The 22373-nt window shown below is 45.4% G+C and overlaps 1 protein-coding gene across 4 annotated transcripts in view; it reads right to left on the reverse strand.

Moving 5' to 3' along the window:
- Positions 1-2576: 2576 nt before the first annotated feature.
- The window catches only part of pcsk7 (proprotein convertase subtilisin/kexin type 7), a 148265-nt gene continuing 128468 nt past the window's right edge, over positions 2577-22373 (reverse strand). For all 4 annotated transcript variants that reach the window (XM_078426706.1, XM_078426708.1, XM_078426709.1 and 1 more), the window contains exons 12-16: positions 21221-21377; positions 12017-12111; positions 8575-8671; positions 7236-7353; positions 2577-5256 (exon numbers count right to left, since the gene is read on the reverse strand). In XM_078426706.1, the coding sequence (XP_078282832.1) occupies positions 4834-5256; positions 7236-7353; positions 8575-8671; positions 12017-12111; positions 21221-21377 (890 nt within the window). In that variant the 3' untranslated portion in view covers positions 2577-4833. The remainder of the gene's footprint in view (positions 5257-7235; positions 7354-8574; positions 8672-12016; positions 12112-21220; positions 21378-22373) is intronic.

The following is a 22373-nucleotide window of genomic DNA, read 5'->3' on the forward strand; positions in this document are numbered from 1 at the left end:
TTATTTGCCAAAGGTTTTATTAGAAATAAAAACCAGCACAGAATATAACTACCATTAACCCCCCCCCCCCTTTGATAAGAAAACCTGCCTTAACCTGATAATTTTCTTTACATATAAAGTTGGCCGTGCATCAAATGGTAGCTGATGGAACAGCAGTTACCTCACTGTCTACCACTCCAACCTGCATGCCTTGGCTGTGAAGAATTCTGTTGGCTGTTACTAAGCCTGAGGAGTAGTCTTCCTATAGTAGCAGCTGATTACGTCAGGAAACATAGAAACCATGGAAAATAGGTGCAGGAGTAGGCCATTCGGCCCTTCGAGCCAGCACCGCCATTCAATGTGATCGTGGCCGATCATCCAAAACCAGTACCCCGTTCCTGCTTTCTCCCTGTATCCCTTGATTCCGTTAGCCCTAAGTGCCATAACTAAACCTCTCTTGAACACCCTCTCCGAGCTGAAAGTGGGGCACCGTTAGTGTTTACCAGTGGACCGTCTATGGTCCTGGTCACCCCTGCCTCTTGAAGAGGCTATGTCAAATAACGACTCATCGCACTGCGACATTGTTACGTATCTCAAGCGTACCACTGCTGAATATATTTAGGACTGAGACATTACACCAGACCGTATCCAAAACCTTACAGGCTATTAACTAGATATATTCCTTAACATCACATTACTCCATAACCTCAGAGTAGTGCCCATGTTAAGTTTTAGATATCTATCTGTCCACTGTTGGTTTAATGGCCTACAACAAAGTGCACAGTATTCGATGGGGCAGGAACCTTAAAGATATTACAGTAATTATTTTTTACTGTTTAATTGTTCCCTGTTTGTCAATTACAATTTTAGTGCATTTACAATTTAACTCTACGTTATCAGGCAATATTAACACACAGGTGATGCCACAGCTGTTCAGCCTATGAGTTTGGAGCATGCTTTGGGACACAGTGCAGAAGGTGGGGTGAAACACAATGATCGCAAGAGGAAAACCCTATCATAATCCCCCAGTGTCAAACACCATACGGTCACACAGAAGGTAGACACAAAATGCTGGAATAACTCAGTGGGACAGGCAGCATCTCTGGAGAGAAGGAATGGATGAGGTTTCGGGTCGGGGACCCTTCTTCAGACTGAGAGTCAGGTGAGAGGGGGACATAGAAATATGGAAGGGTAAGGTGTGAAAACGAGAGGGGTGGAGATTCAAGGAAAATGCTGCCTGTCTGTCGGTGGGTGGAAGGGCCTGTTTCCGTGCTGAATCTCTAAACTAAACTAAACAAAATGTGCTGAAGCCAAAGACTTGTTCAATGCCACCTCCCCAACCCAGGTCTTCAGGTGACCTATTGTAGGGACATGAGGGGCATCTTTTTTACACAATGGGTGGTGGGTGTGTGGAGCGAGCTGCCAGAGGAGGTAGTTGTCACAGGTGCTATCGCAACATTTAAGAAGCATTTAGACAGGTTCATGGATAGGGTAAGTTTAGAGGGATATGGGCCAAGAGCAGGCAGGTAGGACTAGTGTTGATGTGGCATGTTGGTCGACATGGGCAAGTTGGGCCGAAGGGCCTGTTTCATGGAATATGACTCAATTACTGTATTTGCCCATAGCCCACAAAACATTTCCATGTACCTGTGTAAATGTCTTTTCAATGTTGTTATTATGCAAGGATTTGCAAGGTCGGTATTGAGAGTTATATTCAGTTCAACAAAGACCATCCTTTTATCCTTCACTGTGACAAGTCCCCTCTTTTGCTTGTCTGGACAGTGCACTGGTTCACACACTTTCTTCTGTGCAGCATTTTATTATATTAAAGATCAAAGGTTTAACAATTCTGCTAAACCTGTGGGCAATGGAATTTTACACGAAAATGTGAGTCAGTGCATTCGTAAAGACAATTAAATTCATGATGACCAATGGCTTACATTCACTCATGTCAATTAATTGATTACACAAATTTAAACAATTGAAAGTTCAAACCCCATTAACAAACCCTCCACCTTGGGTCGCTGGCTCTGTGGAACAAAAGGTAGCATTTTAACTGATCCGAGCATTGCAAGTAGGTTCACAATTCGGTTTCACAAAAAAAGAAAAATCACAAAAGCAACCCTGAGAGTGCAGCAGAACAATTCCAGTTTCCAAGAAGTTAGTGATTTAAAGAATAAAGTTTAACACGGCCTATTCTCCCTGCTCCTTTCATGAGGACCAGCTGTTACAGAAATCAGGTTGTAAGTGCTATTTCCACCATTCACCGATATCCCAAAAAGAAGTCAATCCATTCTGGATGACCCTCTGTTGAGCTACGGAGATGGATACAGCCAGTGCCTGTAAGCATAAAGTAATCGCAAAGCTCAATAACTGTGGGGAGATTTTCAACGTAGAAAACTGATTCCGTAATGTCTGGAAATAAGACAAGCCAACAATTTCAATATATCATGACATGATTGACAAAATGCTGGAGTAACTCAGCAGATCAGGCAGCATCTCAGGAGAGAAGGAATGGGTGTCGTTTCGGGTCGAGACCCTTCTTCAGACTGAAGAAGGGTCTCGACCCGAAACGACACCCATTCCTTCTCTCCTGAGATGCTGCCTGACCTGCTGAGTTACTCCAGCATTTTGTGAATAAATACCTTCGATTTGTACCAGCATCTGCAGTTATTTTCTTGCATGACATGATTGAAGTGACATCTCCCTGACTCTAAATCCCACAGCCAGCCTGTCAGAAGTTGTCAGAGGTTTACAGGGTGAACCTGAAGCTACATTGCAGAATCGGGAGAACAAACCTCAGCCTTTGCTTCCCCTCCACCCTTTGCTGCGGCTGTCCCTTGAATCGAGTTCTCAATTGCACGGTCTACGTCGATCACTGGCCTTCGGAACTAAATCACTGGCTCGAGCCACCTGTGGCGCGTTTCCAGTGACATAACGGCAGGCTGTACAGATGTTTCCTTGACGTTCGTCGGTGCTCAAAGCTGGATCAGAAACCTCGCAAGGGACAGTGTTGGACAATGGTGCTCTTTTACAGAGGTAGGGTTACTGTCTGAGCAGTTGAAATGCTGGTTATGACGGAACCAAAAAAGCTTTCATTAATTTAGTCTTATCCAGTGATAAAATGGTTACGTTCGCTGTAAAACACCAGAGTCCAAATCAATGCCAACAGCCAATTTCTGAAATGGGGAAGATTATGAAAGCACTGCAAATATTAATCACTGACTCTTTAAATATGACTTTGCCCATGTGAACTGTACATTTACCATCACATCGAACGATTATTTTGAGGTACTCGAGCAATTTTCAATTCTCTGTCTCTGTTCTAGTGTGGGTTGTCTCACTGAGGATACACAGGGAAATGAGCCGTACCAGAGTGAATAAAATAACCAAACGTTCCCCAGGAATTATTGCACTGTCTGATTATTAGGAGTATCTCTCAGCTTATGTACCGCACCGTTTGAATGAAAAAGGCAAGAGCAATTGGATTAGTGTTTAACGTGGTCACCCTGAAGGACCCCAGGGACAAAGGCCATTTTGTACCCAAACCATATTATAGTGCTGCCCTTCTGACTGGCATCGATGTGCCGGTTAAATTAATCTCGAGTACAGGCACAAAACAAGATGTTTTGGAGCCACATTTCATGTACACAAGCCCGATTTCAAGTCATCGGTAATTTAAAACCCAGTCTCCTTCTCGGGCAGGAAGAGGCCAAAGTGAATTGGAACACCCACGAAACTAGAAAGCACCTGAATCACAGAACTGCGTTGACACGGGCAAGTTCCAGACGGTAATAATCCGTTTACCATTTCTGGTTGCAGGTAATCTCGTGCGTAACAAGTCCGGTGACGGACGTCGACTTTCCGACAGCTGATCGCAGTCACAACGAGGGCAGGTTTCTCCAAAAAAAGGCTCATCGTCTATTGTTGCGCAATCTCGAGTGGAGACTTGCACATAGATATCTGGACAAGCTCCGTATCGTAAGCAGCCCTATGCACAGCGTTGAGGCCTTGCCAGAAGTGGAAGTGAATGTGACCTGTGTCTGGCATGCCTGGGAGTGTCAGATCTTGTCCTTGTCTCATCTTCACACACATGTTGAAACGAGCCAGCACAAGGTCTCTGTGGATCTCTTGAGCAAACCAGTTGTGAAGTGATTTGCAGTTCTTCTGAAGATGCCCTCTCTTCAGCGCAAAGGAGAGAGAACCAAAATGAGATTGAAATGGCAAAAGCTGCAGCAGTGACTCTGGATGTAAACATTCCCCATTGATTGTATGAAGCGACAGAATATTTAACCCAGGATGATGCTGAGGTACAGAGAGGGATAGAGTGAGAGAAAGGAGGGGGAAGTGAGGAGAGGGAGAGGCGAGGAGAAGCAGGATAGAGAGAGTGAGGCAGAAGAGGAGATGGGAGGGATGGGAGGAGAAGTGGAGAGGAGGAGAAAGTGGAAAGAATGGCATAAGAGTGGTGGGGGGGAATAGAGAAATGGAAGAGAGAAAAGAGAAGTAATGTGAGAAGGGACAGGGAGGAAGGGGCAAGGAAATGGGAGAGATAAAGGGAGAGAGAGGGATAGGGAGAGAGAGATGGGGAGGGGTCAGAGGGAAAGGGAAGAGATAGGGGGTGTGGGAGAGGGATGAGGAGAGAGGGAGAGAGAAAGAAATAAAAAGAGAGAGAAACATTTAGTTGACTACTCCACACTGATAGACTGATCCACTTGGGTTGCCTCTCTTGAGCACTGTGGCAACCATCGTCAGGCCCAATCTGTTGGTCCAGGGTGGATGAATCCATGCTATGCTGCTGATTTCAAAGTTAGCTCGAGATTTTATGCTGCTTCATTTTCATCAGTGCGAGTGTGATCAGGACAACATCGTTGAATGTTGTATGGATCTGTTGTCAACCGAGCAAAACAAAGAGGAGTTCTCAGCTTCCCTGTGTTCGTCTCGATGGAATGGTATCGACTGGCCTTGCCCCGTCTCAGGTACAGTCAAGGCAACGCTGCGCGTGTGGTGATTGGAGTTCAGCTCCCCGAGTTTTACAAGCCTGGCTTCCTCATTGTTCGATATTTGTGGCTCTCCAGTCTCACTGCCGTCCACACTTTGCAGCGGGATTAATTCGGATGCATGTTTATCAGCTTCCACCTCACTCAAGGTTCGGTACGGTCCCCGGGAAGAGTTACTATGCAGCAGGCTGAACTTGAGATCTTTCCTGGGGTAGAAAATAACCTCCAGCGTGTAATAAACGGACCAGAAAAGGGCGAAGCAACCCAGAAGCAGCAGCATCTGCGAAGAGAAACATTTTATATTCTATTATTTATTTCCTATTTCCCCAGCTTTGTTAATTGACCACATTACAAGTACTGCCTGTACGGAGTTTGTACGTTCTCCCCGTGGCTGCGAGGGTTTTCTCCAGGTGCTTCGGTTTCCTCCCACACTCCAAAGACGTACAGGTTTGTAGGTTAATTTGTCTTTGGTAAAAATTGTACATTGTAAATTGTTCCTACAGTGCAGGTAGTTCTAGTGACCGGGGATCGCTGGTCGGCGCAGACTCGATGGGCCAAAGGGCCTGTATATGCGCTGTATCTCTAAACGAAACAAAACTTTTGATATTTTCCATCGCCACACCCCTGCCAATATCCAGGCTTGTGTTGGGTTTGGTAACCCAAGAAAGGGCCGCCATCTAGAACAAATGCCCCTTCCCCACCACCCCCAACAAAGCTTTTCCTTTGTCCCTCTCCGACCAGAGGTGACCAGCGAGGAGTCACAGGTAGTCCTCGGTGGGTGGCTGAAAGATAGGGCATTGAAAGCAAGATGAGCGCATGGCACTACGAAAACTGCCCATGCCCAAGATTAGGAGCAGCACAGTGGTGCAGCTTGTGGAGTTGACACCCCTCAGCTCCAGTGACCTGGGTTCAGTCCTGACCTCCGGTGCTGTCTGTGTGGAGTTGGCATGTTTGTGAGTTTCCTCTTTATAAGTTTAGGTTTCGGTTTATTATCGTCATGTGTACCGAGATCCAGTGAAAAGCTTTTTTTTGCATGCTAGACAATTGGAGCTGATAATACTATACATAAATACAGTGAAGTCAAACTCAAGTACAATAGTTAGAGCAAAGGGGAAGACGTAGAGTGCAGAATATAGTTCTCAGCATCGTAAGCATCAGTTCCACAGACTAAAGATACTCTGGTTTCCTCCCGCAGCCTAATGTTGTGTGTGATGGCATGCTAGCTAGATACTGTGAATGAACTCAGTATCAAGGGCAGTGGTAGAATCTGAGAGGAGTTGATGGGAATGTGGTGAGAATGAAATGAAATGATGAAATGAATGCAAATGGGTGCTTGATGGTTGGCAGAGATTCAGTGGGCTGTGGCCTCTTCATACAGGTACAGTATGACCTGTACCCAAATAAGCAATGTCCTTTTTAAGTTTCTTCAGTCTGAGGATATGGAGGCCACTACCATTTGGTTCCCATCCCAAATTGCCTGATCTATCAGGGAATTTCAGAAATGGCTTAAGAGTTTCCCTTGGATTCTTACATGACCAATATTGATATTTTTCTCCCCCCAAATATTCAGGCTTGAGTGGGTCTGGAGTTACATAAATCAGACCGGGAGAGTTCTTTCCCCAAATGACAACAGCGAACTAAAATATTTTTAGGACAATTTGGTCGTTTCATGGATTAATTAAAGAAGTAACTGAACTTAATAGCTCCAGTTTAAATACATCTTAAATATCTGGAGCACTTTCAAGAGAAGTGACTCGTTTGTGGACAAAAGGACACAAAGTGCTGGGGTAATCAGCAGGTCAGGCAGCATCTCTGGAGAACATGGATTGGTGATGTTTCCGTTTCAGACCCTTCTTGCAGGACTGTAGGAGGGGGGGGGGGAATGGGCCACTGGTTTCTGGTCCAATCATCCATGGATACTGGTCTAGATAGTGACACACTGTACACTCCGGGGCAGGATTGCTTCTCACACAAGAAGGGGCAGGAGGAGTCTAGGCTTTTGACTGCTCTGCTCCAACTGGGACCAATTTTGATGTGAAATCCAACTGTTAAATACTGTAAGATGAAAAGAAGTTACTTGTTCCTCTCCAGATGGAGGAAAATTAGGAGACATTGGTAAAAATATCCTCGACTGATCCTAATGTCTAAAGAAGTTCATTTTGTAGATCAGAAGAGCAAACCCTTTAAAGAAAATTGAATGGCATAGATCCATAAACAAGCCTAGATGCTTAAAGGGATCTGTCTGATTATAAATATTACCTTGAGTGTGTTGTCAGTTATATAATTCCCTTCCTGATCTTCAATCTCCAACCCTGGAGGACAAGGCAACGAGAAACTATCATTCAGGAATTGTCCACTCATCGCTTCTTCAACAACCCTTTGGAAAGTCAAGGAAACGCATCGTTAGGTAAGATGGTTGCTCAGTTGTTGGATGTTCTGAGCACGAGAGAGTTGTGTGTGGTAGGTCATGCCCAGGAAAGGAGCTCCCTGGTGGGGAAGCATGGTTCTGTCTTTCCCAAGGGATGAGAGGAATGTTTTAAATCATTTATTCACCAGGGATAGACATCAAGAGGAAAGTCAGAATGAATAGACCAGTTGCCCAAGAGAAGGTGATGGTGATCTCACAGTCCCTGAGGTCAAGGAGCTTCTACTGTGTTCCAGACACTTGGAGATGGACAGGAGTGTAAGAATTACTGGGTGGATGACTACAAGTTTGTTGTTCCATGCTTTATTTTCATATTTATTGTCACCATTTATTCAGCACAGAAACAGGCCCTTCGGCCCAACTTGCCATGCTGACCAAGCTGCCCCATTGACACTAGTGCCTGTATTTGGCCCTTATCCCTCCAAATCTTTCCTAGCCACGTCCCTGTCCAAATGTCTTTTAAATAGTGCTATAGTGCCTTCCTCCAACTCCCTCATCTAGTAGCTCATTCCATATTCCCACTAACCTCTAAGTGGAAATGTTGGCCCTCGGGTTCCTGTTGAATGTTTTCCTTCTCACCTTAAACCCATGTCCTTTGGTTCTTGATTCCCCTACCCTGGGAAAAAGACTGTGCACTTACCCTATCTCTTCACCTCATGATCTTATACACCTCTACGAGATCACTCCCTCATCCTCCTGTGCTCCAAGGAATAAAGGTCCTCACCCTCCCAAACTCCCTACAGCTCAGATGCTGGTGTATACCAAAGATAGACACAAAAATGCAGGAGTAACTCAGTGGGTCAGGCAGCATTAATGGAGAAAAAGGAAGAGTGAGGTTTTGGGTGGGAACACTTCTTCCAACTAAAGGTGGGGGTGAAAACTGGAGGTAGAAAAGGGCAGAACATATCAGGGCGGGCAATGGATGACCAAGGACGGGTGGAGCCCATGTGTTAACTCAGACCAACAATGGGCCAATATGGGCTCCACTGTTGGTCATCTATTGCTGGCCCCGATTTGTTCTGGCTTTTTCCTCCCTTCAGTCACCCCCACCTCTACTCTCAGTTTGAGGAAAGGTTCCGATCCGAAACGTCACCCATCCTGTTTCTCCAGAGATGCTGCCAAACACGCTGCATCAATCAAAGTAACTTTGTGAACTTGCAAAGAAGAGTTTACCTCTGTCGGCGTTTGACATCTTTCAACAACCAGGAAGATCCATATAGTGTGAGTTGCCATTGAGTGAGGAAACCATTCTTCCACTGGGGGTCGGTGTCTGTGCAGAAACAGAGAGAGGATGAGCACTGTGAGGTCACTCTAGGAAGGACCGAGACGTAACTCAGCTCAAAAATTGACTTCAGGAACAAATCAGGCCTAAAAGCATCCTTCTACTGAGTTATGATAAAGTATTAATCCCCAACACTCTGCACCTAAGCCTATCAACATTTCTGTGTTTAAATGACCCTGAGGTTGTGGGCCAAATCTGCTTAATCTTTCCTGAAACGTTACCTATCTATGTTCTTCAGAGATGCTGCCTGGCCCGCTGAGTTACTCCAGCACTTTGTGCTTTTTGTTCAAGATTCCATCATCTGCAGTTCCTTGTGTCTCCATCAATGAATATTGTTAAAACCACAGATTATCTGGTTCATCTCATACTGAGGTGCTGATGTGGCCTCTTGCTGTGCGCACTTACATTCCAACAAATAATTCATCACCGGCTGTAAGGCACTTCGTGACATCTTGAATTGTATGTGAAAGGCTCTACATTTCTGTGGCTTCACTTCGAGTCATTCACTCCTGTTGCCAAACTGATTTGTGAGCAAGAGTGCATATAATTTAAAATATTTCTCTTATCTCCCTCCCTCTCTCTCTCTAAAGAAGTAAGAAAGAAGAGTGACCGCAAAAGCAAAGGGGATGGGAACGTGAGCTTATTGAAGATGAAAAATCACCAGTGAGGCTGGCAGCCCACGTCTACTAAATGCAAGTTCATCGGCAAGACAGAGAGTCAACGAGACGATCGGGGCATGAAAACACAGACTGCGCCAGATAACAAAGAAAAGAAAATAAAACCCTGAGAAGCGGCCAATTGTGAATCTGTGTCTCCAGAATGCAGCCATTCCTGAGTGTCAAATATCCCCAGTTGAAGAGACGGATGGAAAGTGGCTTAGCCACTGAAACATCTCAGCTCAGACTGCAGCTGGACAGTGAAAGATAAAACTAATGAACAACAGATAAAAGTGTAACAGGCCGGAGAAAGTTTAGCAGGGGTTGCATTTCTCCAAGATTGGATTCGTGTTGCTCCCTGTAAAAGGGGCTCAAAAAGCACATTGAAGAACCAATGCATTGCTTCTACAGTCATTCTCTAAACCCAGCCAATTCAAGAGTCTTTCATTGTCATATATCCCAAAACAGAACAACAGGGCGTGCAGCGTAGGTTTACTAGGTTAATTCCCGGAATGGCGGGACTGTCATATGTTGAAAGACTGGAGCGACTAGGCTTGTATACACTGGAATTTAGAAGGATGAGAGGAGATCTTATCGAAACGTATAAGATTATTAAGGGGTTGGACACGTTAGAGGCAGGAAACATGTTCCCAATGTTGGGGGAGTCCAGAACAAGGGGCCAAAGTTTAAGAATAAGGGGTAGGCCATTTAGAACTGAGACGAGGAAAAACTTTTTCAGTCAGAGAGTTGTGAATCTGTGGAATTCTCTGCCTCAGAAGGCAGTGGAGGCCAATTCTCTGAATGCATTCAAGAGAGAGCTGGATAGAGTTCTTAAGGATAGCGGAGTCAGGGGGTATGGGGAGAAGGCAGGAACGGGGTACTGATTGAGAATGATCAGCCATGATCACATTGAATGGCGGTGCTGGCTCGAAGGGCCGAATGGCCTCCTCCTGCACCTATTGTCTATTAAAAATCTTACTTATAGCAGCACAACAGATATGTTAACATAGTACTCTATAAACACCATAAATGCAAAAGAAAGTTATATATATATATATATATTAAACAAGCAAACAAATAAACACACATTAATGGTAAATTGACCCTTGTGTGCAGGGAGTGGATGAGAAAGTGGGATAACATAGAACTAGTGTGAACGAGTGGTCGATGGTTGGCATGGACTCGGTGGGCCAAAAGGCCTCTCTCCATGCTTTCCACTCTTCCCAATTTCTACAGATGCACCAAAGAATACATTCTATCAGGATCCTATCAGGATGCATCACAGCTTGGTTTGGCTTCCGTTCTGCCAAGACAGTGAGAAATTGCAGAGAGTTGTGGATGCAGCCCAGTCCATCATACAAATCAGCATCCCCCCCCTCAATTTAGATTTCACGTTGCCTTGGAAAAGCAGCCAACATAATCAAGGACCATTCACACCCTAGTTATTCCATCTTCCTCCACTCTCTCATTGATCAGTAGATTAAAAAGCTTGAAAGTATGTACCACCAGATTCAAGAACAGCTCCCTCCCGCTGTTACCAGATTCTGGAACAGATCTCTCGTCTGCTAGGGATGAATTCCTGATCTTCCAATCTACCTCTTGGGGCCGTTTGCACTTTTTAAATCTGGACTTCCTCTGTGGCTGTAACATTATATTCTGCACTGTTTCCTTTGTCTTTGCACTACCTGTTGTATTCATTCACGGTTTATTTGCTTGGATAATACACTAAACAAAGTTTATCACCACATCTTGGTACATGTGACATTAATAAACTGGTACTAGTTGTGGTCTGGATTTGGGACGGGCTGGGTCGAGAGAAGAAAGACCTACAGAATCCCTAGGACAGTGTTCCCTAGAAAGATTAAGGATTATCAAAGAAATGTCCATAGATCAGCAACCATTATAAAGCAACAGTGAATACAGCGCCAGTGAATACAGCGCCAGTGAATACAGCGCCAGTGAATACAGCGCCAGTGAATACAGCGCCAGTGAATACAGCGCCAGTGAATACAGCGCCAGTGAATACAGCGCCAGTGAATACAGCGCCAGTGAATACAGCGCCAGTGAATACAGCGCCAGTGAATACAGCGCCAGTGAATACAGCGCCAGTGAATACAGCGCCAGTGAATACAGCGCCAGTGAATACAGCACCAGTGAATACAGCGCCAGTGAATACAGCGCCAGTGAATACAGCGCCAGTGAATACAGCGCCAGTGAATACAGCGCTAGTGAATACAGCGCCAGTGAACCTGCCCATGTCCAGGAGAGATGCCATCTGGCACAGTAGGTCTTTCTTCCATTGTGTTGGTGTCAGGTCTTTGAGAAGAAGGGTCTTGACCCGAAACGTCACCCATTTCTTCTGTCCTGAGATGCTGCCTGACCCGCTGAGTTACTCCAGCCTTTTTGTGATACTTTCGATTTGTACCAACATCTCCAGTTATTTTCCGACACAGGTCTTTGAGAGATGCTGACTGACCCGATGAGTTACTCCAGCACTTTGTGGCTTTCTTTGAGAGACCTGTCCAGTTATTCCCATTCCTCCCTCATCCCTTTCTCCAGGACCTTTGCCAAGTTGAACGTAACTTCCCTTCACTTGGCAGTCCCCAAACCTTGATACGAAAGACCTTTCATTGACTCTGTGTTTATGAGCTTCATGTCTTGCAGCCTCCACACTCACCCAAGTCACGAATGACTAACTTGTAGATGCCTTGTGCCCTCTCACCCCAGCAGCGCACGGTGGAATACATCCAGTCGGTGTAGCCAGAGGCATCCCTGTATGGAGGAAAACAAGATGGCAGAGTCCATCAGCAATTACATTCTACCTTCATTGAGATATTGGTTACGTGGAAGCTTGCTTGGCAAAACTGTTTACCGGTCAGGGTGTGGGTACTGAGTGAGTGTGGCTGCCACTATCTACTCACTGGATCAGATTAAGTACGCATAATATCTTGGCAGACATATGAGGAATTTTTACATCCGTTTGCAATTTGTCTTTGCAATAGGATCTAGTGTCAGTCCTGGCAAGACTCTCCTTGACAGATGATATCAGATGGTTCCACAAATTCCCTCGCTTTCACCATTTCAAGGTTGAGGTTTTCCTACCCCCCCCCTCAGCCTCGAGAAACAGGAGCAGGCAGTCTCTCACACTGGGCATCATCCAAACCTGTCCAGGTTCATCCAGTCCCTTCAGCAGGTCTCGCATTGAAACCTCCCCCAACTAACAACAGCTTCAAATGACTTGTGGAAGGAATCACAGTTTGCCCATTATCATTTCTATCGTCCCTCTGCAATCAGGCCCGTATTGTATTCACGACTGGATTGCAGTATGAAAGCATTATCACATCTAAAGAAGATGTAGAGATTTAACACAATGTCACTCAGTATTCAAATAATCCTTTCACAGGGCGGCACGGTGGCGCAGTGCTAGAGTTGCTGCCTTACAGTGAATGCAGCGCCGGAGACTCAGGTTCGATCCTGACTACGGAGTTTGTACGTTCTCCCCGTGACCTGCGTGGGTTTTCTCCGAGATCTTCGGTTTCCTCCCACACTCCAAGGACGTACAGGTATGTAGGTTAATTGACTGGGTAAATGTAAAAATTGTCCCTAGTGTGTGTAGGATGGTGTTAATGTGCAGGGATCGCTGGGCGGTGCGGACTCGGTGGGCCGAAGGGCCTGTTTTCGCGCTGTATCTCTAAATCTAAAAATCTAAATCTTAACCTATTCTCCAAAGATATTACTTCCTCTTTGGAGTTTACACACAAGAGGAATATCCTCTTGGGTGGCACAATGGCATAGCGGTAGAGTTGTTGCCTTAAAAAGCCAGAGACCTGGGTTCGATCCTGACTACGGTTGCTGTCTGTACGGAGTTTGCACGTTCTCCCTGGACGTTTGGACGTTTCCTCCTACATCCTAAAGACGTGCATGTTTGTAGGTTAATTGGCTTCTGTAAATTGTCCCTGGTGTGTAGGATAGAACTAGTGACGGGTGACTCTCGGTCAGTGCGAACCCGGTGGGCCGAAGGGCCTGTTTCCATGCTGTATCTCTAACCTAAATTAAACTAAACACAACAGAAAATCCAAATTCCAACAGGAAAATGCTGGAAATAGCTCAGCAGGTCAAGCAGCATGTGCGGAGGGAAAAGTGGGGTTAACATTTCAGGTTGGTAACCCTTCAACAAAACAAAACATTGATCAGATGCAATACTGATGAAAGCCCATGAAAAATCCCAGCATAAATGCTGCTGGACGTTTCTCACACTTTCAGATCTGCTACCTTGATTCAGATCAGCCACCTTGGCTGTATCATAGCCTTGTTTTCAAGGGGTTACATTGAGTTAGTTTTCTTCGTTGAATAGGTCATCTTCTTAATTATTTCTGACTGGGTCCGACAGGCAAAGATTAAGGAACCATTCTGGAGTGAAAATCACTGCCCCTGGAGAATTTTCACGTTTGAAATCCATTCTGGCTGGACCGCATGTTATCTAGCCGCCAGACTCCTCACAGTAACAGTACACTCCACGTTCTTCACTGTCTTGTACTCGAAGCAACATTAATAAATATTTACAACAGGCACGGGCAAAAGCCAAGGTCAAGATTATTAAAATATGCGCAAAATAAGGGACAATGTAAACCACATTCTTTGCAGCGTTCAGAAACACAGAACAAGTTTTATTTTTAACAGAGTACTCTGAGACAGATCGCTACTGAAAAGCAGCAAGACAAATATCAGACATGTCTCAGATGCGAGACATTCTTTGTGCGTTCTATAAATGTTATGGGCAAGTTTGATATTCACAAGTACCGGCCAAGGCATAAACATCGTATTTTTATCCTCAAATTGCTTCAGAATTATCCTTAGTGAGCAATAGTTGGCCGAATGTAACCATTTTGTGTCCAGCAATGCTTTCAAATGCACGTGGGATATATATAACATGCAAAGATATATCACAGAAAAAGGCCGTTCAGCCCACTAAAAAGCTCTATGTTATTCCACACGAGGGGAAATTTACAGAGGTCAATTCACCGGCAAACCTGCATGTCTTTGGGATGTGGGAGGAAACAGGCAACTTCTCTGGAGATAAGGAACGGGTGACGTTTCGGGTCGAGATACCTTCTTCAGACTAGTCAGGGCAGAGGGAAACGAGAAATATAGACAGTGATGTAGAAAGGTATAGAACAAATGAATGAAAGATAGTGACGATGATAAAGGAAACATGCCATTGTTAGCTGTTTGCTCGGTGAGAATGGGAACCTGGAATGACTTGGGTGGGGGAGGGATGGAGAGAGAGGGAGTGCAGGGCTTACTTGAAGTTAGAGAATTGAATATTCTCTGCCCAGGCGAAATATGAGATGCTGTTCCTCCAGTTTTTCGATTAGCCTGCATTAGACAACGGAGGAGGCTTAGGACAGAAAGATCAATATGGGAATGGGAAGGGGAATTAAAGTAACTCAGCAGGTCAGGCAGCATCTCGGGAGAGAAGGAATGGGTGACGTTTCGGGTCGAGACCCTTTTTCGGTCTCGACCCGAAACGTCACCCATTCCTTCTCTCCCGAGATGCTGCCTGACCTGCTGAGTTACTCCAGCATTTTGTGAATAAATCGATTTGTACCAGCATCTGCAGTTATTTTCTTATACTAGAGGAATTAAAGTGTTTGGCAACCGGGGATCGGGGAGGTCCAGGCGGATTGAGCCAGGGTGGGAGTTGGGCAGGATGTGTTTTTAGTTTCTGTCACTAATGCTGCCCGTGGACTACTCCAGTTTGCCGGTCAGCCTCTGTCAGCAGCACCAGCATCTCCTGAGGGTTGAACGTGAGCAACGCTGCCATCCAGATGCCATAGAAACATAGAAAATAGGTGCAGGAGTAGGCCATTCGGCCATTCGGCCATTCGGCCCTTCGAGCCAGCACCGCCATCCAATATGATCAGGGCTGATCATCCAAAATCAGTACCTCATTCCGGTTTTTTCCCCCCATATCCCTTGATTCCCTCAGCCCTAAGAGGTAACAGAGTCCCCAGCCATCGCACAACCCCCCCCCCGTGACGCTGAACTGATCTTGGTTAAAGGTTGTATCCAAATCCATTACTTATCAGGGTGCAGCGTGAAAAGTCTATGGGAAAAGGCAGGTAGACAGTGTCGTGGAGAGTTATCCCTCAATGACAGAATAAAGAATGGTGTGTAAGCAGCTGAGTATAATTTGAGACAGGCTGTGAAAAGGAGCGTCTGTGTGTGTGGTCGAGAGCTCAGAGGTGTATTTTGCTGATGAGGTAAGGAAGAGCAAAAGCCCTGCAAAAACGTCTAATTATCGCAAGTCAGGCCTGCACACGCCGCGTGTCTGGGCTGCAATTAGTTCCTGCTGTGTGTGTGTCGGTCTGCAGGGAACAGTGTCGGTTCCGGGCAGGACACTCTGTCCATTGTCAGCGAACTGTGGCTTGTTAATCCTTGCGTTGCCACAATTAGCTGGCTCCCAGCACAGAGTAGCCACAGATGGTCTTCGTTTCCGCTTAGGGACTGGGATTCGCGTCTCCCTGCCTCCTGGTTCAAGCTCTATTGTTTCACGGGAGTGTTTTCCTGTTCTCAATTACCTGGTGCTTTCTTCGTGTTTTGATTGGAATGTGATTAGTCGCTTCACTGCCAACATGATTGTACACGTCAAAGCCCCACTTCTCTGCTTCCCACTGCCCTCCCCAACGGAGCAAGATGATTCTGTCAGCTGGCTCCAGGTTGTGGCTCTGTCGATCCAGAAACAAATCCCACGGTCAGAAGACTATTCGACCGCGGAGGGCTGTTTTGTGAAGGTGGTCTGCACATCCAGGGGGCAGGAACCAAACTCAGGAACAGATTCTTATCAGACATCCATGAGCTAATGCACAATCCTGATCTTCCAACCTACCCCATTGTGGGCATTGGACTTTTTTTTCTGGAACTGTTAGGCTACAATGCTGAAAATATATATTCTGCACTCTGGCATTTTTTTCTCTTTGTGTTACCTGTTGTAATTGGTCTGGTTTCCTCCTACATCCCAAAGACATGCAACTGTAAAATTGCCCCTACAATGTAGGTGAATGGGAGAATCCAGAGAGGTTTTACATAGATACACAGACAATAGGTGCAGGTGTTGGCCATTCGGCCTTTCGAGCCAGCACAGCCATTCAACGTGATCATGGCTGATCATCCACAATCAGTACCCCGTTCCTGCCTTCTCCCCATACCCCTCGATTCCGCTAGCCCTAAGAGCTCTATCTAACTCTCTTTTGAATGCATCCAGTGAATCGGCCTCCACTGCCTTCTGAGGCAGAGAATTCCACAAATTCACAACTCTCTGTGTGAAAAAGCTTTTTCTCATCTCAGTTCTAAATGGCCTACCCCTTATTCTTAAACTGTGGTCCCTGGTTCTGGACTCCCCCAACATGTTTCCTGCATCTAACGTGTCCAATCCCTTAATAATTTTATATGTTTCTATAAGATCCCCTCTCATCCTTCTAAATTCCAGTGAATACAAGCCAGGTCGCTCCATTCTTTCATCATATGACAGTCCCACCATCCCAGGAATTAACCTCGTGAACATACACTGCATTCCCTCAATAGCAAGAATGCCCTTCCTCAAATTAGGAGTCGGAAACTGCACACAATACTCCAGGTGTGATCTCACCAGGGCCCTGCACAACTGCAGAAGGACCTCTTTGCTCTTATACCCAGCTCCTCTCTTTATGAAGACCAACATGCCATTAGCTTTCTTCACTGCCTGTTGTACCTGCATGCTTACTTGTGGTATGTGGGGATGAATAAAATTGGGATTAGTGTAAATGGATGCTTGATGGTTAGCATGGTCGCTTTGGGCTGAATGGCATGCTTCATCTTTCTGTGATTAATTCAAATCCACGAGTCATCGAAACGAACACAGAAACAGGCCATTTGGCCCAACTCATCCATGCTGACCAATGTGCCCCTATACACTTTGACCCATATCCCTCTAAACCTTCCAAAAGAGCAGTGGGGAGATTTTTTTACAAATCCTCTGACACCTGATATGTTTCCCCCTTTCCCCAGTCACCATTCATCGCCCTGGAACATAAAATTGAAGAAACCGGATAGTTTCTCAGAGATTGTAATTTGAAAGATGCAATCTGGCACAGACGATTTTTAGTCAGGTGAGTCAACCTTCCTTTGAGCATGCAGTTCAGGAAGCCAGTTTAATTCAGAGCTCCAACAGAACAAAAAAACACAGTAGGGAAAAAAAAACCTGCAGATGCTGGTTTAAATCGGAGGCAGACATAAAATGCTGGAGTAACTCAGCGGGACAGGCAGCATCTCAGGAGAGAAGGAATGGGTGACGTTTTGGGTCGAGACCCTTCTTCAGACAAAAAAAACACAGTAGGCAGTCAGACGCAGTGTAAAATGAGCCACTCTTGCTCAAAATCCATCCGGGACACACACATACAGACAGATCCTTGACATGCCTTCAAATGGCCATCCATTGACTCAATTATTTATTCACAAAGTGCTGGAGTAACTCAGCAGGTCAGGCAGCATCTCAGGAGAGAAGGAATGGGTGATGTTTCGGGTCGAGACCCTTCTTCAGACTGAACATACAGTGCATTCCGTCAATATCTGAAGAAGGGTCTCGACCTGAAACGTCACCCATTCCTTCTCCCCCGAGATGCTGCCTGACCCGCTGAGTTACTCCAGCATTTTGTGAATAAAAACCTTCGATTTGTACCAGCATCTGCAGTTATTTTCTTATCCATTGACTCAATGTACACTTCATGTTGCATCGGCAAGGCCACCAGCATCATCAAGGACGAGTCTCACACCCTCTCTCTCCCCTCTCCCATCAGGCAAGAGATACAGAAGTGTGAAAACGCACACCTCCAGGTTCAGGGACAGTTTCTTCCCAGCCGTTATCAGGCAACTGAACCATCCTATTACCAACTTGAGAGTAGTCCTGAGCTACTATCTACCTCACTGGAGACCCTTGGACTATCTTTAATCAGACTTTACTGGACTTTATCGTGCACTAAACGTTATTCCTTTTATCATGTATGTGTACATTGTGGATGGCTCGATTGTAATCATGTATTGTCTTTCCGCTGACTGGTTAGCACGCAACAAAAGCTTTTCACTGTACCTCGGTACACATGACAATAAATTAAACTAATCAAAAGTCAAGGATGAGTCCGTTCAACTTAATATTTTTATGATATTACCCAGCTTCTTACCCACTGTTAGCAGACTACTGAACCTTATCAGCTAAGGGTGTCATCCCAAACTAACTCATTGTAGCCTTTGCACCTTTTTCTTACCTGCACTTTCTCCACAACTATAATGCTGTAACAATATATTCTGAACGCTGGCATTTTTCTCTTTGCTCTACCTGTTGTGCCTCTGCAGTGGCTTGACTGTACTTGTGTGTAGTTTAATTTGACCAGACAGCATGCAAATGTTATCTCTGTATCGCGACAATATCAATAATAAACCAATACCAATAACGTCCCTCTCATGCATCAAAGAGGTCCTGTGCAAGGACAGGCACAGTGGTGCAGCGGTAGAGTTGCCACCTTACAGCACCAGAGACCTGGGTTCGATCCTGATCGCCGGTGTTATCTATACGGAGTTTGTACGTTCTCCCTGTGATCGCGTGGGTTTTCTCTGGTTTTATCCCGCATCCCAAAGTACAGGTTTGTAGGTTAAATGGCTTCTGTAAATTGTCCCTGATGTGTAGGATAATGCTAGTGTACGGGGATCGCAGGTCGGCGTGGACGTGGTTGGCCGAAGGGCCTGTTTCCGGGCTGTATCTCTAATCTAAACTAAACAGCACACTGCAACAGCTCCTTTCTCTAAACTTGCCTGTTAAAACCAGCAGTTCTCAGTATATTCAGCAGCTGCAAAACCAAAATTAGACAATGCTTCCTACACCAAACGCAAGGCCAGAACAAACCTATTATCAACATCTCAACGTCAATACTAATCACGGAGTATGCAAAACAAACCAGACAGATTTAATTTCAACCAATGTTTGGGTTTACCAGACAAGGTTTAAAGATTGCATTTCGGAGCTTTGAAACAAGATGTTTTATTTTCCAGTGATGATGGATGGATGGTACAGATTATAAAGTTAAGCTGGATGTATTGGTGATGAGTGTGTGTGTGTCTGTGTATAGCACATCAAGGTAATATTACCTCAGGGGAGTACAATAATAGGCTAGACACCCCTTACCCCAATCTGACATCCTGCCAGCAAACATACTGAAACTAATTTAGTTGAAACAATATGTGGGGAAAAAAATCAAACAGTAAACTAATGAAAATCCCACCAACCTTTCACCTTGGGTGTACATTTTCTGAGATCTTTAGATGAAACCATCGTAACTTACAGAGCCTTCAGTGTCGGAAACCTTTATTGCTACTAGAGGCCATTCATAAATATATTAATTGGGCCTAATAGTCCCTTAGAAATATTAGGATTTAATTCTAGCCCTAAGCATCGAAGAACATATATCCTTCTTACTTGACCTCCACAGTTCAATGAAGCCAACCTCTGAAACAGTGCGGAAGACAAATTTGTCCACTGCCTGTTAAGTTTACATCAAGTTAGCCCTGTACCTCAACAACAAAGTGACCGTACACATCATTCACTGAATAACATGAACCACAACACGTGCACAATTAACTGGAGTAACTCAGTGGGTCAGACAGCATCTCTGGAGAAAAGGAATAGGTAACGTTTCAGGTCGAGACTCTTCTTCAAACTGAACAAAGGTCTCGTTCCGAAACGACACCTATTCCTTCTCTCCATAGATGCTGTCTGACCTGCTGAGTTACTCCAGTTTTTTGTGTCCACCTTCGTTTAAACCTGCATCTGTAGTTCCTCTCCACACATGCACAATTAGGTTCCACGAATAAAAGCAGACAACTGAGTGATTTTGCAGAAAACCAGCAGCTAATCTCAGTGAACGAAAGAAAAATAAACTGAGATTTGCCAAGTCTGATTTTTAATTGCCTGTTACGCAGTTAATATAATTGAGTACTTTCTGGTAAACATTGCACAATCTCTGAAGATTTTTGTTTCCAAGAAAAGCTGAAGTGCACAAAGCTTGGTCAGGTTGGCGATTTGAAGTGTAACAATTAAACCAAATTCCATTGAATATTGCAGGGACTGACATGGAGGTTTGTCCAATTTTCTCCCCCATGGAGGATTTTGTTTTGGTTCTGTTTACTGATACTGCTTCCACGGAACTTTATAAACCTGTGACCTCCAGCGGCTAGAGGGACAAAGACAGCAAATGTGTGGCCATCAGGTTGAAATGTTCCATTTTATAATGCGGCCATGGGGAGCAGCGGTAGAGTTGCTGCCTCACGGCGCCAGAGACCCGGGTTCCATCCTGACTACGGGTGCTGTCTGTACGGAGTTTGCACGTTCTCCCTATGATCGCGTGGGTTTTCTCCGGATGACAAAAGACATTTAGGTTTGTAGGCTAATTGGCTTCACTAAAATTGTAAATTGTCCCTAGTGCGTAGGGTAGTGTTAGTGTGGGGTGATCGCTGGTTGGCACGGACTCTGTGGGCCAAAAGGCCTGTTTCCGCGTTGTATCTCTATAGGCTGACTGATTTTGCGTTAGTAGAAGTAGACAGCAATGTTTCCCAGTACGGGAATCGGAAGAGAAGTTAGAAATGGAGAGCAACCAGGAGATCCTGCAGGCTCAGACTTGATGACTATAACCAATTTAACCCATCACCCTCATGGGGCATTTAATGACGTGAGGTTTTAATGACATTGTGGTCCTGGAGTCATACAGGGTGGAAACAGCCCCTTTGGCTCAGTTTGTCCCAGAATGCCCATGCACGCTGGTCCGAGTTGCCTGTGTTTGAAGCATATCCCACTAACCTGTCCATGAGGCGCTTGGCTCCGATGAGCGATGACATTCCGCTGGGACAGTGTAGCGTCAGCTCCAGGGCACCACGGGCTGGGTGTGATATGGTCACAGTCACTGCCACATGTTCCAGAGTCTTCATGCCCGACAAGTGTAAGCCATCGGTGGTTACTGTGGAGAACAAAATCTTTCTTACTCACTTTTGCAGCAAGCCATTCAGCCTATCGGGTCCATGCTAGCTCCCGGAGGGGCAATCTCCTCAGTGCCATGTTCCTTCCCTCTCCCCCTGTCGCCCTGCAACCTGCTCTCACACACATACCCATCCAATCTCCTGTCACTCTTTCGCAACCCATCTACTCAAGAGGCAATTTCTAGTCGCCAATGAACTTGCCAACATGTGCCTGGGACACAGGAGGAAACCAGAGCACTCGAGGGGAAACCCGCGTAGTCACGAGGAGAACTTGCAAACTTCACTCAAACAATACCCAAGATCGGAATTGAACTTGGGTCCATGATTCGATGAGACAGCGCTGGTAACTGTTGCTCCACCTCACCACCTGCATTTCAACCCAGTGTAACGTGAACAAAGAGTGAAGCTGGTTAACACTGGATGGGAATAGACGGACGAAATATGGTCCATAATCATAAAAGGAACAAGGTCTAGGTTTCTCACAACTGGGCACAAATGGATCCCCTCCCCCGGTGAAACCAATGGCCACCATTTTGAAGTCTTGGCTGAAGCCCATTGACCAGGGGGAAGAAAAACAAAGGAGAAGATATCCATCGGTGCAAAGGCAAAACACAAACAGCGTTGCAACATTAAACAATTGCTTCATTGCAGAGTGATGTAACTCTGTGCGTTTCTGGGTGTCTTGGCAACAGTCACTAACATTGAAGACACATTTTCAGGAGAATTTTTTTTTCTGGCATCAGACTTGACCGGATGACATCAGAATGGAGCAACACTGACAGATTCATCATCGGTCATACTTTCAACCACAATAAGCTGATACGAGCACCACTCATGGTAGAACCAACTTCTTTTTACTCATGTTTACAGCTCAGACAGTGCTACTTAAAAGGTCAGACACGCCAAGGCAGATTCCCAGTGAGCACACTATACGCACACTGCACGTTACTCATGGAAAGCACTAACCCTGCCCATGC

The sequence above is a fragment of the Rhinoraja longicauda genome, chromosome 32 (genome assembly GCF_053455715.1).
Source record: "Rhinoraja longicauda isolate Sanriku21f chromosome 32, sRhiLon1.1, whole genome shotgun sequence".
NCBI classification, from domain to species: domain Eukaryota; kingdom Metazoa; phylum Chordata; class Chondrichthyes; order Rajiformes; family Arhynchobatidae; genus Rhinoraja; species Rhinoraja longicauda.